The sequence below is a fragment of the Carettochelys insculpta genome, chromosome 22 (genome assembly GCF_033958435.1).
Source record: "Carettochelys insculpta isolate YL-2023 chromosome 22, ASM3395843v1, whole genome shotgun sequence".
NCBI lineage: Eukaryota > Metazoa > Chordata > Testudines > Carettochelyidae > Carettochelys > Carettochelys insculpta.
The window spans coordinates 14,629,179-14,645,471 of NC_134158.1; the positions used below are offsets into that span (position 1 = coordinate 14,629,179).

At 67.4% G+C, this 16,293-nt stretch overlaps 1 protein-coding gene across 6 annotated transcripts; it reads left to right on the forward strand.

Moving 5' to 3' along the window:
* Positions 1-513: 513 nt before the first annotated feature.
* PPP1R12C (protein phosphatase 1 regulatory subunit 12C) lies at positions 514-16,225 on the forward strand. Of its 6 annotated transcripts, none has more exons than XM_075015935.1 (23): positions 514-787; positions 2,549-2,679; positions 3,314-3,432; positions 3,704-3,863; positions 4,488-4,632; positions 4,770-4,844; positions 5,130-5,218; positions 5,725-5,867; positions 6,047-6,132; positions 8,892-9,074; positions 9,268-9,390; positions 10,016-10,098; positions 10,544-10,654; positions 10,963-11,053; positions 11,473-11,604; positions 11,892-11,982; positions 12,502-12,638; positions 12,829-12,881; positions 13,232-13,340; positions 13,686-13,790; positions 14,577-14,627; positions 14,748-14,798; positions 15,111-16,225. In XM_075015935.1, the coding sequence occupies exons 1-23, from the start codon at positions 518-520 to the stop codon at positions 15,195-15,197; spliced, it is 2,625 nt and encodes an 874-aa protein (XP_074872036.1). In that variant the 5' UTR covers positions 514-517; the 3' UTR covers positions 15,198-16,225. The 6 variants fall into 6 exon arrangements, 5 of the variants coding, with proteins under 5 accessions (XP_074872036.1, XP_074872037.1, XP_074872038.1 ...); XM_075015936.1 differs by having other exon boundaries at positions 13,235-13,340; XM_075015937.1 differs by having other exon boundaries at positions 10,547-10,654.
* The last annotated feature ends 68 nt before the right edge of the window (positions 16,226-16,293 follow it).

Genomic DNA, 16,293 nt, shown 5'->3' on the forward strand with positions numbered 1-16,293 from the left:
CTCACGGAAGGACGGGCAGACCCGGGCGGGGGCGAGACCCGCCCCGCCCCGCCAGAAGCGCTGTCACCGTCCGGCCGTTGGCGCCGCGGGGGGCGGGCGCTGCCGGACGCGGCTCCCGTGGGACAGACACCGACACATCCGGTCCCGCATTGCCGCCTTCCGCCTGTCGCTCTCTGCAGCGCTGCGGGGGAGGCGACGCTGTACGAAAGTGGGGGCGGGGCCACGCGAAAGCTCTTAGGCGGGCAGAGGCGAAAGTTGGCAGGAGACGGGGTTCAGGTACGGAAGCCGGCGGGGGGCGGGGTCAGGTACGGAAGCCGGCAGGGAGGTGGGCGGAGCCGGGCCGGTACGGAAGCCGGCAGGGGGCGGGGTCAGGTACGGAAGCCGGCGGGGAGGTGGGCGGAGCCGGGCCGGTACGGAAGCCGGCAGGGGGCGGGGTCAGGCACGGAAGCCGGCGGGGAGGTGGGCGGTGCCCGGCCGGGTACGGAAGCCGGCGGGGGTGGGGCGGCCCGCCGGGAAGATGGCGGCGGACGGCGGCGCGGCGGCGGCGGCCCGTGAGCGGCGGCGGGAGCAGCTCCGGCAGTGGGAGGCGGCGCCGTCCCCGCCCTGCCCCCCGCGGCCGCCGCGCGCCCGGGCCGTGCGCTTCGAGCGCGCCGCCGAGTTCCTGGCCGCGTGCGCGGGGGGGGAGCTCGGCGAGGCGGGGGCCATGCTGCGGGGGGGGTCCGGGGGGGCGCCCGAGCCCGGCCTCGTCAATGGCACCAACGCGGACGGGATCAGCGCCCTGCACCAGGTGCGGCGGGGGGCGGCGGGGGCGGGGCCGGACGCCTGGGTTCTATGGCGGGTGGGGGCGAAACAGCGGCGCGGCGCCCCGCGGACAAGCACCCGCTGGCGGGTGGCAGAGCGGGTGGGAGACCCGTGGGAGATCCGCCCGGGCTGGGTTGTCCCATTCACTCGCTCAGACCGGGCCACCTGCCCCCTCCCCCCGCCCCGCCCGGGAGGTTATTTAAGGCCCCCGCCGGCCCCCGCCCTGCGCTGGGTTTCTCATCAGAGGAGCTGCTGTCCCCCTACCCCGCCCGCCCCGACTTTCCATGACTTCATTCCCGGCCGGCGCTGGCTTCCTTCCCTGGACCCCGGCCTCCCTCCGCCTCCAGCTCCTCCCTGTGTGGCCGGCGGCGGCAGCCCTGCTGCGGGGAGGGAGTGAGCGGCAGCCCCCTGCAGGGCCCCCTTCACCCCTTGCGGTGCTCCTTGCGTGGGGCGGTTTACTTTGCTCGGTGCCCCTTGCCCCCGACCCTGCAGTGTTGATGGGCTGAGACGTGACGTAGGCAGGGGGGTGTGAGGGGAGCGGGGCAGGCCTGGAGTCAGTGGTACTGCCCCCCGATCCCCCACATTACACACCCTGGGAGCATGAGAGTTGGGACACGGGGTGAGTCTTAGCGCTCCCCATTTTCATCTTGGATCCTCCCCTGTTTTCATCTTCCCAGGAGAGCGGGGTGCCCCATAGCTTTCCAGACCATGGCATTGGGGGGCCATGGTGCCTAAGGGTCCTCATGGCCCCTCCTCTTGGCCCCCCACTGCCTTAATCTTCCATTGAGACGACTCCTTCCAGGCCCCCTTTGCGCATTGTTGAACTGGTCTCCAAGCCCCCAGAGGCTGCTTGGGGGGGCGGTGTGATGCTCTGCCCCTGCCCTGCAGGAGATGAAAGCTGCCCATATTCAGCCCATGCACCACTCACCATTTCAGCCGCATAGAACGGAGCGTCCCAGCACCCGCTCTGGCCCCTCCTCACACCCCCTCCACCTGCTGCATTGTGCCCCTCTCCTGGCTGGGCCACCTGCAGCATCTGGCCCAGGGCTGGCTGGGAGCAGGGATCCTTGTCACCCGGGGGGGGGTGTCACTCACGGCATTCCCCCCTGGCCAGAGACAGGGACCCCCTGTTGCTGCACTGTGCCCCCTGCACCCAGCCACGATTGGTGCTACCCAGACCCACTGGGGACGAGGGTGGGGGTTCTCTGCACTCCCCTGAATGGCTTGTGCTTGGACGATGGGAGCCCAGGGCTTGGTTGGCCAGGGCTGTGGGTCGGGAGTGAGGGGCACAGGTAGGGCAGGGGCCCAGCTCGGGAGTGGGGGCACCGGTGGGGGGGACGGGGCTGCGGGTCGGGAGTGAGGGGCACAGGCAGGGTGCAGGGGAGGGGGCGCGCTCCTGTTCTGGACCTGAGCTGCCCCCGCCTGCTGGTGTTTCGCTCACTGCGTGCTCAGCGCTGGCTGGAGATGTGCTGCCCGGCTATTTCTAGCCTGGCTTTGGGAGCCGGGGCTGACGCTGGATCCCACGTTCCCTCCTCCTCCGTGTCCCCGGGGATGCAAGGCCTGGTTAACCTGGCCCGGCCCGGCCCGGCGCTGCTTTGCTCCAGGGCCAGCCGATGGGTGTGGGAGGGAACGTGCGTGGGGCTCGGCTGGGAGCCCAGACTCCTGGGTTCTGCACTCGGTCTGGGAGGGGAGCGGGGCCTTGTGGGTAGAGCTGGGGGCCGGGTCGGCTCAGTCTCTGCCCCCCCAGGCGTGTATCGACGAGAACCTGGAGGTGGTGCAGTTCCTGGTGGAGAACGGAGCCGACGTGAACCAGGCCGACAACGAGGGCTGGACGCCCCTGCATGTCGCCGCCTCCTGCGGCTACAAGGAGATCGCCCAGTGAGTGGGGCTGGGAGGTGGCTGGTGCTACAGGCCCATCTGCCCTGGCATCCCCCTGCCCCCGATCCATCCCCTGGGGCGCGGGATAGATCGGGGGTGGGGCAGGCTGCGGACACTTGGATGGCGCCTGGGTGTCTCCTCTGCTGCCGGCCGCATGGCCGCATGGGGAGCGTTGTTGCTCCGTACCTGGGATCCGCCGCCCAGTGAGCCCTAATCCCCAGCACGGGGCGCTAATCCCCATTGGTCACGTGCTGCGTAATCCCCCACCTGGGCTCCCCCTCCCCCAGCTCTAATCTCTGCCCTCTCCCCCTCCCCCGGGCCAGGCCTGGTCCCTGCCCTCCCCCACTCCCCACCCTCCTGCAAACAGCCCTGGCCTCTGCCCTCCCCCACGCCTCTGCTCTGCTCCCTCCACCCCAAATTCTTCCTCCTCTCCTCTGTCCCTTGCTCCCATCTCTGGTCCCCCCCTTCAGTGTCTTGCTCCTTCCCACAAGGGGGCAGGTGCCTTCTCCTCCCTTGGGAGAAGCTGGTGTCTTCCAACCCCCTCAGCACTGGGCACTGAGCGTGTGCAAAGAACTGGTGGGGGGGGGGTGCTCTGTGGCTGGGGGGCCGGTCTGACACCCTTGCCCGTCCCCAGGTACCTGCTGGCCCATGGCGCCCACGTGGCGGCAGTGAACAGCGACGGTGACATTCCCCTCGACATCGCCGAGGATGACGGGATGGAGGCGCTGCTGCGGGAGGAGATCGCCAAGCGAGGTGGGGCCCTGGGTGCGCCGGGGTGGGTGGGGGCGGGGCTGTGGCAGGGAGGGGCCAGAGGGTGGGTGGGGGTGGGGCAGCAGGCAGGGAGGTGCCAGAGGGGTGTGTGGGGGTGGGGCTGTGGGTGGGGAGGGGCCAGAGGGGTGCGTGGGGGCGGGGCTGCAGGCAGGGAGGGGCCAGGGGTGGGTGGGGTGGGGCTGCAGGCAGGGAGGGGTGGGTGGGGGGTGGGGCTGCAAACATCCAGCCCCGCTGCCGGTCCCCCCCCCCACAGGTGTGGACGTGGCGGCCGCCAAGCGGGAGGAGGAGGAGCTGATGCTGCAGGACACGCGCCAGTGGCTGAACGCCGGCCGCATCGACGACACGCGGCACCCCAAGACGGGCGCCAGCGCGCTGCACGTGGCCGCTGCGAAGGGCTACATCGAGGTCATGAGGTGGGGGCCAGGCCCGGGTTCCCGGCCGCCCGCTCGGGCCAGTCTGCGGCCTGGCTGTGGGTTCCGGCTGGCAGGTCCCTTCTCCCCAGGCGTTACCACACACAGGCTGGCAGGGCTGTGCCAAGGGAACTGCTCCGGCTGCTGGGCCTGGTCCAGGCCCCAAGGTTGAGCTGTGCTGCCCCACCCGGTCCGACCAGCCTGGCAGGCCAGAGGGACTCCCGGTTCCGCCCTAGGGCCCAGTCAGTGTGTGGGAATCGCAGGTCCCCTGACTCGTGAGACCAGTTCAGAGCCAGCCCAGCCTTCCTGCTGGGGCAGCAACCCCGGGGGCGCAGCTGGGGGATGTGAGCGTTCCTGCATTGCCCACGCCTCAGCCCGTAGTCACTGCTGGGGAAACTGAGGCACAGAGAGGAGCGTGGCTTGCCCCAGATTAGTATGGGTAGGAAGCGGGAGTCTCTCCTGACTTGTGGCTCTAACCACTAGACCCCACGTCCCTTCCTGAGCTGAGACGAGAACCCTGGAGTCCTGGCTCCCAGCCCCTCCCCCCCCCCCCCGTGCTCTAACCCCTAGGCCCCACATACCTCCCCAGGCTGAGGGGAGACCCTGACTCTCCCCTCCCCTGTGCAGGCTGCTCCTGCAGGCTGGCTACGACCCCAACGTGCGGGACAAGGACGGCTGGACGCCCCTGCACGCGGCTGCGCACTGGGGGGTGGAGGAGGCCTGTCGCCTGCTGGTGGAGCATCTCTGCGACATGGACACGCTCAACAACGTGGTGAGGGGGCGGGGAAGTTGGAGGGCAGTAAATGGCCCCGGCTGCTGCAGGGATGGAGCAGAGGCTGGAGCTGGCCAGGCGTCTGGGGCAGAGGGAGGCCGGGGGCCCCCCTGACCCCCCCCCTTCCCCCCCCCCAGGGCCAGCGGCCATGTGACCTTGCGGACGAGGACACGCTCAGCCTGCTGGAGGAGCTGCAGAAGAAGCAAGAGGATGTGAGTTGGATCCCCCTGCCCTGTTCTCCTCTCCTACCTTGTCCCCCCACCATGCTCTGCCCTGTTCTCCCCTCCTGCCCCCCCCCGGCCCTGTCCTCCCCCCACCACCCCGGCAAGGCTACTGGGGAGGCCAAGGCCCCCAATCCCACAAATGAGGGGGTCCTAATGGGGTTGTTGCCGGCTCTGCGATCCTGCCTGGAGCCCTCCCTGCTGGGCTGGCTGGGATGGGGGCAGATCACAGAAGTCCCTGGAACACAGTGATGGAGCTGCCTCATCTCTTCTTAGCTGCGTAGCAAGAAAGAAGCTCACCTCAAACAGGCTGTGATAGATACCAGCGTCGAGCAGCCACTGGTGTACAGTGCCAAGCACAGGCGGTGTGTGCAACAGGCTGGGGGCTGTGGGTCAGGAGTGGGGGCCCCGGGGCTGTGGATTGGGAGTGGGCCGGGCTGTGAGGGGCTGTGGGTCAGGAGTGGGGGCCCCAGGGCCGGGCTGTCGGGGGCTGTGGGTCAGGAGTGGGGGCCCCAGGGCCGGGCTGTCGGGGGCTGTGGGTCGGGAGTGGGCCGGGCTGGGGGGGCTGTGGGTCGGGAGTGGGGGCCCCAGGGCTGGGCTGGGCTGGGGGGGGCTGTGGGTCAGGAGTGGGCCGGGCTGGGGGGGGGGCTGTGGGTCGGGAGTGGGGGCCCCAGGGCCGGGCTGTCGGGGGCTGTGGGTCGGGAGTGGGCCGGGAGTGGGGGCCCCAGGGCTGGGCTGGGGGGGGCTGTGGGTCGGGAGTGGGCCCTGTGAGCAGGTGGGGCTTGGCTCTGAGCTCCCCTCTGCGGCCGTGGGGTGCGGCCCCTTGGCCAGTTGCTTGTAAGGTGCCTCACAGGCCGCCCTCCTCCCCCAGGAGCTCCGTGTGCCGCATGAGCAGCCGGGAGAAGATCTCGGTGCAGGACCAGTCCAAGGAGCGCAAAACTCTGGGTCCCCTTGCGCCGGGGCAGGAGGAGAGCAGCTCTGCCTCTGAGGGGGAGGGGCCAGAGAAAGCCACCGGTAGGTGGAGTTAGTGGGGCTGAGCTGCTTGCAGGGGAGGTGCCAGGGGTGGGGGAGTGGTCAAGTTGGGGGCGGAGCTGGGGGTGGAGGGAAGAGGTGGAAGGTTGGGGGGAGGGCTGGGCGGGGGCAGGGGCGATTAGGCACCCACCTCACCCCCACTTCCTTTGTCCCCCCCACAGAGCCCACGAAGTCCCCCCCGGCAGAGAGTGGCAGCCTGAACGGGGTCGCCCTGCCCCCTGTCTCTCCCACACCCATGGGTCTGAAGGTGAGGCCCCTCCCGACCCCTTCCTTGCACTTCGAGGAGTCCCTATTCCCGGCCCCCCGCGGCTGGGTTGTTCTGGGCCCTGAATGATGCTGATTCCTTCTGGTACCCGCTTCCTTGTGGGGGCGTGACTGGGACTGCGGGGGCATGGCTATGGCTGTGGAGGGGTGGGGGACGTGGTGTCAGACAGGTTTTCCTTTGCTTTGCAGGGAAGGTGCTGTGTTGTGTTAGTTGTAGCCCACAAACGCCCTGTCCCTGTGAGGGCTCCCCCGACCACATTACAGCCTTTGGCTTCGTGGCAGTGCCACTGGGGGGCCGGGAGCCAGGACGCCTGGGTTCTGTCCCCAGTTCTGTGAGGGGCGTGGGATCTGTGGTGGGGAGGGGCCGGGAGCCAGGACACCTGGGTTCTCACCCTCGTCTAGTGCACCCCCATGCGATCTGGGCCCTGATCCCTGCAGGCCCCTGTGACACCCACGGTCCCCTTCTCTGCTCCAAGCTGCTGGCTCTTGTTCCATGATTCGCTGATTACCCCGGAGGGGGCAGAGCCTGTCCCATTCCTGGAGCTGGACCCAAACCCTGCTACCCGCTGTCCTTCCTCCCCTCTGATGCTGGGGTGGAGCTGAAACTGGCCACCAGGAGCAGGGCTGGGGGTCCCTGAACCTAGAGCTCTCATCCAGCCCTGTCCTCTGCATGAGCTAGGGGCCCTGGCCCCGCTTCTTCTCTATTCTGGCCCCGCCCCCTCTGTTCTGGGCGCATCTGGATTTTGTTCTATTTCTGCCCTATGTTTCTTCCTCGACCCCCACCCCGTGTTTGTCCTGCTGCTGCTCGGATCCTGGCCCCATTGGCCCCCCGCCTCCTCCCTTGATGCACCTTCAGTCCCAGCTGGCCTGCCCCCCTCCCGCGCTGCCCACCCCGGACCCCCTGGGGCCCTCCCTGTGGCGCCAGAGCTTACGCAAAACCGGCATCATCCTGGTCCCGCAGGGGGGCGAAAAAGCCACAGTGAGCGATTGCCCATCCCCCCCCAGCACAAGAGCCTCTGCGCCCTCTCCTCGGCCGAGGCCTTTCCTGGGGGCTGATCCACTGGCTGGACCCATGACTGGTGTCGGGACTCTTGGGTCTTCTCCCTGGCTTGGGGGGCTTGGGGAATGGGGGTTAGCGCACGAGTGGCTGGAGCCAGGACTCCGTGTGCTTTCTCTTGCTTTGGGAGGGGAGTGGGATCTAGTAGTTAGAGCAGGGGATGAGGGAGGGAGTCAGGACTCCTGGGTTCCATTCCCAGCCCCTCGGGAGGAGCGGGGATGCTGGAGCTGTGTGGAGGGCGGATCTGCCCCTCGAGACCTTTTCTCCTTCCCTGCCTGCTCCAGCATATCCTGCCAGCCGCCCCCGTTTGAGTTCCAGCCGCTCTCGCTGGAGCTTGGTGACGGTCTGGGAGTTTTGTGGCTTGGAAAAACCCTCACTCCCTTCACCCTGCGCGGCACCTCTGGGGTTCCCCTGGCTGTGGCAGAGGGACTCCCTGGCTTCTAGGGACCCATCTGACGCCAAGATTCCGTCGTCCTGAGGATCTTGGGGTCTGCCCAGTCTCTGGGGTTTCTGCCCATGTCTTGGTATCCGCCGGCACTGGAGGGTGGCAGGGCAACCTCTGAAAGCCAGGAGCCCTGGCCACCCAGCGTACCGGGCTTGGCATGCCGCTGCCTGGGGGCTTTACTGCTTGTTTGAGGCCCTGGACTCCTCCCGGCCAATTCTCCCCCTTGGACTCGCCCAGTTTCGGCCCCCTGCCGCAGAGTCGTTTGCTGTTCTGCCTCCTGGCTGTCTTCGTTCGGCGCCAATTCAGGCTCCTCTCCCGTTCCCACCGCTTGGGGAGGACGGCTGGTGTCACGGTGGGGGGGTCCCACTGGCGGTGTTGTGGAGGGAGGGCAGGTGCTAGGGGGAGCCTTTTGCTTACAGGACGTCCCATGGCTGGGGAAGGAGCTGTTCCCCAGCAGGGGGTGCCAGCTTCCAGGGGGAGGGGGCAGGGAAAGCCGGGGGCAGCATCTCCCTTGACAGACCCCTCCTGCCGCCCATTCTTCATGTGCATGGGGGGGGGTGCAGTTCCCCTTCTCTGGGGACGAGGCTGCTGCCCCCATCTGAACCCGGTTAATTCCTCGCTCACCTTCTTTGTGCTTGAAAGTGACGAGCGATTCCTCTAGCAATGCTGGCCCCATAGACTGTGAGCCGGCGGGAGGGGGTGGATCCTGCTTTTCTGCTCCTACTGTGGTGTGGTGGAGGGTCAGGAAAGGAGTATCTGTGCCTACGGTTCCCCCACTCTGCTTCTTATCTCTAGCTTAGCGTGCAAGGTGATCAAAGGCCGATGTCGGGGGGGGGGGGCGCTAATTAATCCATCTCCATCTCTGTGCAGTGGAGGAGCCGAGGGACAGGAGGGATCAACAGGTGGGGGGTGGGGTCAGTGGGGCAAGGAGCATGGGGGTGGGGGCATTGGGGAAGGTAAGGGGCAGCAAGGAGATGGGGGGGGGGGGTGCTGGGAGGTGGGGGATGGGGGAGTTAAGGGGAGACAGGTGGGATGTGGGGAGTTAGGAAGAAGTGGGGGTATGGAGGGGTATTCAGGGGAACATGGGGCAGCCGCCCCCCGGGCTTAGAGCAGCCGCTGCCTTTCGATCCCCTCCCGTGACGTGCCCTCCCCTCCCGGTTCAGTTCCCTGCGCCCGTCCTGACTCCGCCCCCTCTGCCCCCCATCTCCCCTCCCCCCTTTTCTCGCCCCCCCCCGCGCAGTTCTCCGGCAGCTCAAGCCGCGCCGGGGCGCCGGATGATTCGGCAGCGCCTGCCTGGAGGGCGGGGCTGCGGAAGACGGGCAGCTTCGGGGTGCTGCAGGAGGCCCGGCTGGACGAGGGGCCCCTCAAGGACACCGGGATCAAGCGCTCGGCCTCCAGCCCGCGGCTGGACGCTGAGGAGAAGGTGAGGGGCGTGGCGGGGGGGGGGGTCGCCAGGCTCCGCCTCCAGCGAGGCCCCCATGCGATGCGCTCACGGCTGCAAGCGGCGCAGCAGAGAGGATTCTGGGAGGACGGGGCTGCAGAGCTTTGTGGGAGGGCCGGGGTCTGTCTGTCCGTCCGTCCATCCCACTAACGTCTCCCGCTTTCCCTCCCCTCAGCCGCAGGACCTCTGGGAAGTCCTCCAGAAGTGGAACAGGACTCTGATTGGCCAGGGGTTAGCCAATAAGAGCGTAGCCGCAGAGCTAGCCAGTCGGGAGGAAGGGAGTTCATCAGGTGACCCGGTAGGAGGCTCCACCCATAGGGCAGCGGCCTCCTTCCCCAGCCCACCTGCCTGCTTATATGCCCCTGAGCTGCGCCCGTGGCAGGCTCCAGCAGCGGCTGTTGGAGCTGCCGGGGGGCTCCCCTGGGGGCCCCACAGCACTGGGGAGCTGGGGTCACGTAGAAGCCCGCTGGAGCCCTCAGTCCCGGCGTCTGTTCTCCAGCCTTGTGCTTTCCCCTTAACTCTGCCCCCTTCTCTAGTCTGTTTCTTGTTCCTTGATTTCCCTGGTTCATGACTGTTGTTCCAACTTTTTTCTTCTCCCAGGGCTGGGGTGGAACCCAGGAGTCCTGGCTCCAGCCCCTCCCCTTACGCCCACCATTAGAGCCTCGCTCCCCTCCCACAGCTGGAGAGAGAACCCAGGAGTCCTGGATTCCAAGCCCCAGGCTGCTCTCACTGCTAGACCCTGTTTGTTTCCTTTCCCCCTACGCCTCCCCCTACCTTCCTTGCTACCGCAGGGACCGACCTCCAGCCCCCGAGGGGACCCAGCTGTGTGCTGGGCACTGCTCCCTCCTGGCTGGAGGCCGGCGTAGCCCTGTGTGCCCAGCTGTGGCCCACACATTCAGGGACCCTCTCGGTTTGCCTGCCAGAGCAAGGAGCCGCGCCTGGCCCGGGTCCCGCCGACGCCCACCCGGCGCATCTTCACCCTGCCCGACGCAGAGCCGCGCCGAGCGTGAGTCACCCGGGGCCTGGCCTGGCTCGGCGGTGGGGTGGGGTAGTGGTTAGAGCAGGGCGAGAGCCTGGACTCCGGGGTTCTCTCCCCAGCTCAGGTGGGAGGGAGACTGGGTGCCAGGACTCCTGGGTTTTATCCCTGGCTCTTAGGAGTGGCGGTGGGAATCTAGGTTGAGAGGGGGATTAGGTGCTAGGACTCCTGGGTTCTTTCCCTGACTTAGGGGGGGAGGGGGATCTAGGGTGGGAGGGGGACTGGGTGTCAGGACTCCTGGGTTCTCTTCCTGGCTGTGGGAGGGAAGTGGGGACTAGTAGTTGGAGCAGAACTGAGTGCCAGACTTCCTGGGCCCTCTCCCAGCTGAGGGCAGAGGGTGGGGTCCCCAGGCTGGCACTGTGTCTGGTCGATCCGCCCCTGCCATCTGATGCTCCCTCTCCATGTGCCCTCCCAGCAGCAGCTTGGAAGGCGGCCTGCAGATGAAAATGGACGTGGGTCCTGCCCCCAGCCACTCCCCCACTTCCAGCACTGGCAGCTTGAGCACTGACCCCCGCGAGCGCCGAAGGTAGGCACAGCCCAGGGCCCCAGTGGGCTCGGACTCTGGGAGGGAGGGGGGGTGTTTGCCCAGCGCTGAGGCACCCTGCCCAGCCAGGACTCGGGTCCTACCCTGGCAGTGGGCACAGAGCACGGTTGGTGCAGGGGAGCCTGCTGTGGTGCTTGGTTTAGTAACAGGCCCATTCACCACCCCAGAGGAGCCGCATCCTGAGACCATCCCAGTGTGCCCGGCCCTGCTCCACCCCAGAAGAGCCGCATCCTGGGACAGGTGCGCGGTCCCTGCTCTGGCTGCTCTTACTAACCACCTTCTCCAAGCAGGTCGTATCAGACGCCCGTGAGGGACGAGGAGTCGGAGTCGCAGCGCAAGGCCCGGTCGCGTCTCATGAGACAGTCCCGGCGCTCCACCCAGGTACTCCTGCCAAAGGCAGCAGGGTCCAGTGGTTGGGGAGTGTGGCCCAGAGTCCTGGGTTCTCCCGGCTCTGGCAGGGGCTGGGGGCTGGAGCTGTGCAGGGGCTCGGAGCCAGGACTCTTGGGTTCTCCAGGCTCTGGCAGGGGCTGGGGGCTGGAGCTGTGCAGGGGCTCGGAGCCAGGACTCTTGGGTTCTCCAGGCTCTGGCAGGGGCTGGGAGCCAGGACTCCTGGGTTCTTTTCCCAGCTCTGTCGCTAGGTTTGGGCTGGTCTGTGCTGCTGTGGGTGCTGTGGCTCTGTCCCACCTCCTGTGGGGCTGGGGGCTCAGTGGGCCCATCAGCAATGACTGCCACCCCAGCCGGTGACTGCTCCAGCCATGCCAAGGTCCCAGCCCCACCTGACGCACCTGCTTCCCTGACAGGGGGTCACTCTCACTGACTTGAAGGAGGCAGAGAAGACTATTGGCCGATCTGCGGACACCAGGGCTGCAGAGCAGCGAATCGGGGAGGAGGAGAGGCGGGACCGAGAAGGGATGCAGCCACTGGAGGCCACGGTGAGGGAGGGGCGGAGCTGGGGCTCGTTGTTAACCAGTGGAACCTTGCGGGGGGGGGGGAGCCCTCGGACACCGGGGCTGTGTGTGCGGAGGGCTTCCCCGGCCGTATAGGCTTGGGGGGAGGGCAGGGAGGGCGGGGCCGTGGGTCTGATCGGGGGGTTGGGGGACAGGGAGGGGGCTGTGGGTCTGAGGCTGTTCCCCAGGAGCGGTTTGTGGGTCTCTCTCCCGAACTCCCCCAGGTCTTCTCCAGGCCACCCCCGACCTGGGTCATTGTTCCCCCTCTGTAGGACTCACCCCGGCGCTGCCGCGCAGCCGCTCCTGAGGGCTCCTCCGGTTACACTGTGAACCCCGTCATGGTCCCCGCTCAGGTGAAGAGAGGTGAGTCCCCCCCCGGCCCCCTCTCCTCCACGGGGTTCCCAGCGTGGGAGCCAAGCAGCTTCCTGCCTGTGTGTGTTGGGGAGGTTTCCTGCCCTGTGTCCAGCCTTGCCCCTGCGGAACTGGGGAGGCATTTTCCCTGATACCTGCCCCCAGAGACCTCACAGCCCTGGAGGTGACCAGCTGAGGGCAGCCCTGGCCCCTGCTTTGCTCCCCAATGTCTGCAGAGCCCAGGGTAGTGCTGGCTGTGGGAGCCGGAACTCCTGGATTCTCTCCCCAGCTCTGGGAGGGGAGTGGGCTCTAGTGGTTACAGCAGGTGGGGCCTGGACTCCTGGGTTTTCTCCCCTGTTCAAGCAGGACTTCTCGAGCTGCACCTGACTTAACCCCTTGTGGTTTGTCCCATCCGTGGGACTCCTGTTGCTGGCTGCATTAAGGGCCCAGCAGAGAGGCTGAGCCAGGTGCTGTGGGTGTGGGGCTGGGCTGGCACTCACCTGGCCCTGACCTGCCCCATCTGTGTCTCAGGGCCGGAGCCAGAGGGGCTGGGGCTGGGGCTGGGCGCTGAGGCGGAGGCCGAGCTGCGGAACCGGTTGGCCGTCCGGGACCGCCGGAAAGGCCGGCGGGAACGGCGCTCCACAGGCATGGTGCAGAACGCTGCCGAGGTGAGCGCAGGGCTGGTCCAGGGTGGGCACCTGGGCATGGCTTCTCTGTAGGAAATAACAGGGGGTGGGGCTGGGATATGGGAGGCTGGTAGCCTGGCCAGCAGGAAAACACTGGGAGGTGGGGACCTGCTTCCTGGGGGCCTTGGTTCCTGCCTGGCCCGGGGATTTCTGCCACTTGGCCTCTCTCTAGGGTGATGAGAGCGAGGACCCAGAGCAGCTGAATGACACCACCCCAGGATCCAGGTACTTGTCAGCCGGGGCTTTGGGGGTCGGGCCCCACCTTGCCCCAGCTTCACCACGGGTGCGAGACACTAACGGAGTGAGGGGGTTCACCCCAGAAGGGAGACCGCCAGCAGGCAGGGCTGGCCCCTGTGTCCCAGCCTGGCGCTGCAGTGGTGGGAGGGCCTCAGCAGGGGATGCTGGGTGGCAGGGAGCAGCAGTGGCCAGCAGGGGGTGCTCTGACACAGCTGTGTTTCAAACGAGAGGCTGGCGGCTGAGTGCCCCAGAGGTGGCTGCATCTCGGTGCTTTTTGAGAACCCAGGAGTTGGTGGGGGGGCACTTTCGTCTTTGCAGTAACAATGTGTTTGTCTCAGCAGCGTGTCCGACCACCTGAACAGCCTCCTGCCCAACCGGACGGAGGCCTGCGGCTATGCCAGGCTCAACAGCGAGGGCAGCTCTGGGGATGAGCATGGCTACAAAAAGGTTGGGCAGGCATCCAGGGGCTTCTGCTGTCACATCTCATCTTCTCCATGCACTAACATGGCCAGGAGCCAGGACTCCTGGGTTCCACCCCCAGCTGTAGGAGGGGAGTGGGGCCTAGTGGTTAGTGCAGGATGGGGAAGTGGGACCAGGACTGTTGGGTTTCAGCCCTGGGTCTGGGAGGGGAGTGTGAGCTGGTGGTCAGAGCAGGAGGGGGTGAGGGCTGGGGTACAGGACTCCTGGGTTCTCTTCCTGGGTCTGGGAGGGGAGTGTGAGCTAGTGGTCAGAGCAGGAGGGGATGAGGGCTGGGGTACAGGACTTCAGCTGTGGGCCCCCACCACCCTACAGCTCTATGAAGATCTCCAGGTGGAGAACGAGAAGCTGAAAGAGCAGCTGCAAGAGACGCAGCTGAAACTGACCCAGATCAAGCTGGAGCTGGAGAGGGTGACCCAGGTGAGGGGCTGAGGTGGGGAGGGGCCCTGCCCTTCACCCCTTCCCGCCAGCTGCTTGGGCCCCCTCCCCCAGGAGTCGCTGCCACACTGCAGAGGATTCTGGGAGAGCCGATGAGCACAGGCGGGTGGCAGCCTTGTGCCCCCCCGGCATTGAGGGGGCCGAGTGCGTCCCTGGTGGTGTGGGAGCATCTGTCCCTGTCTGACAGACAGACAGGCTGCCCTGAGGGAGGGGTGCCACCGGTTTCCCTGTTCAGATGCCCGCAGCTCTGACAGGAACCCTGGGGAGCTCCACTGAGGGCTCTGTGCCTTGGCAGGCAGGGAGTGGGGGGTACCAGGGTGGATGGGCCCAGGGGGCCGTGGGTAGCTGGTTCTGGGCAGTTGTGGGGGGCACTGGGCTGTGGAGGGGGTGGGGCTCAGCAGGGAGCACTGGGCTGTGCAGGGTGAGGCAAGGAGGGGGCCCTGCATGGCCAATGTCTCTGCCCCACACATTACCCCCTGCTGGCAGCTCCCTGCACTTACACCCACCGCCCAGAGTGGCGCCAAGGTTGAGCCGGGCACGTAGCTGGCCAGGGCCTGGCTGCCTGTGAGCTGAGTCACCTGCCCCGTCTCCTGGGGCTGCACAGCCCCGGGTGGGAGGCCAGGATGGGGGAGGGAGTTTGGGTGGAGCCTCCATCCAGCCGAGAGGGGAGCTGGCCTGGGGGGCAGGGTGCTGGCTGGGGTGGGGGCGGGCGTGCAGGGCCTGTCCCCTCCCGGGGCACCCGCTCACCCCTTGCTCTGTCCTGAGCAGAGGCAGGAGCAGTTTGCCGAGCGCCCAGCACGCCTGGAGCTGGAGAGATTTGTAAGTACCTGGCGCTGCCCCCAGCCCCCACCTCACTCTGCTCTGGGGCTCTGAGGTCCCCTGATCCCCACCCCCCTGGAGACGTGCGTTGTCTCTCACGTCCCCTCTCTGGCCCCCCAGGAGCGCCGGGCCTTGGAGCGAAAGGCGGCCGAGCTGGAGGAGGAGCTGAAGGTAATGAGCTGAGCACCGGCCTGAATGGGCCCTGTGGGCAGGGAGGAGGCGGGATACGGGAGGCGGACCCAAGGCGGGGGAAGGGGCAGGCGGGGCTGACCTGAGGCTGACCTGAGGTGGGGGAAGGGGGCAGGCGTGGCCCCCGGGGTGGGGGAAGGGGCAGGCGGGGCTGACCTGAGGCTGACCTGAGGTGGGGGAAGGGGGCAGGCGTGGCCCCCGGGGTGGGGGAAGGGAGCAGGTGGGATACCAGTGCAGCTGGGCTGGTGCAGGTGCTGACCCCTCCCCCCATCTGTTCCCCCCCCCGCCCTCCAGGCGCTCTCGGACCTGAAGGCCGATAACCAGCGCCTGAAAGACGAGAATGCAGCTTTGATCCGGGTCATCAGCAAACTCTCCAAGTGACGCCCTCCACGCGCGGCAGGGAACCCCCCTTCCCCCTGCCAGGGAGCACCCCATACTTCAGCCCAGCTCCCTCTGCCAGCGCACTGGGTGGGGGGTCTAGGACCAGGCCCAGGCACGGCCCTTGCTTGTACCCCCCACACCCCCCTTTCCCGGCGGGGGGGCGCCTAAGCTCTGAGAATCGGCGCAGGCCCCTCGCTCAGGGTGCCTGGTGCCCCCACACCCGGCTTGGCGAAAGCCGGCCCCTCGGGCGTTATTTATTTGTGGGTCTTCACAGTTGTTCCTGTCGCTGCTTCAGTGATGCTGGTTGTCAGAAGCCGGGGGGAGGGTGGCAGATTCCCAGCCTCTGAGGGGTGTGCATCTCTCTGCCCCCCCAGGAAATGCTGCCCCCTCCCCTGCGTGGGGGGTTAGTGGAGATGGGGTGTCATGAGACCCTGGTTCAGGAGAGGGGCACAGATCTCTCAGGACAAGGGGGGAGTTCCCTGTTTTTAAAGCCCTTTCTGACCCCCCACCCCCCAGCTAACCAAACCCCCAGCCAGGTGCTCCCGCCTGCCTGTCCCCGCCCCCCACCCCCCGGGCGCTGTGCCGGCCAAAGTGGGGGTGCGGGGCGGCTATTGCCAGTATTAGGAGCTGGGGGGATTGAGGGAGAACCTGGGCGGGGTTCTAGGCAGGGCTACTTCGGGAATCAGCCCCCACTGGGGGTATAACAACCCCCTTGGGGTGTCTGGCGCCCGGCCCCATGGCAGGAACCAAAGGGGGTGTGAACTATCTACTGCCACCCCTCCCCCACATCCCTACTGTGGCTCCACCCTCATGGAATCTTGGTGTCAAAAGGGGGGGGTCTTTATAGTCCCTCCCACCCCTTGCAGGCTGGGCCAAACTTCTGAGGGGTTCCTCCAGTGGGGGAGGGGGGGTTCTGGGGGCCAGTAAACCCCGCCCACTGCAGCGTAGGTTAACCAGTGGGGCTGGAGGAGGCCCCATGCAGGGCAGCTGGAGGGGGATGTTAGCGGCTTAGCCCCCCATTTAATCAGTGGATGGGTTCAGCTTGGCCCTTTGCTGTGGAGCTGGCTGCCCCTCCCCCGGGGCATGGGGCGCAGGG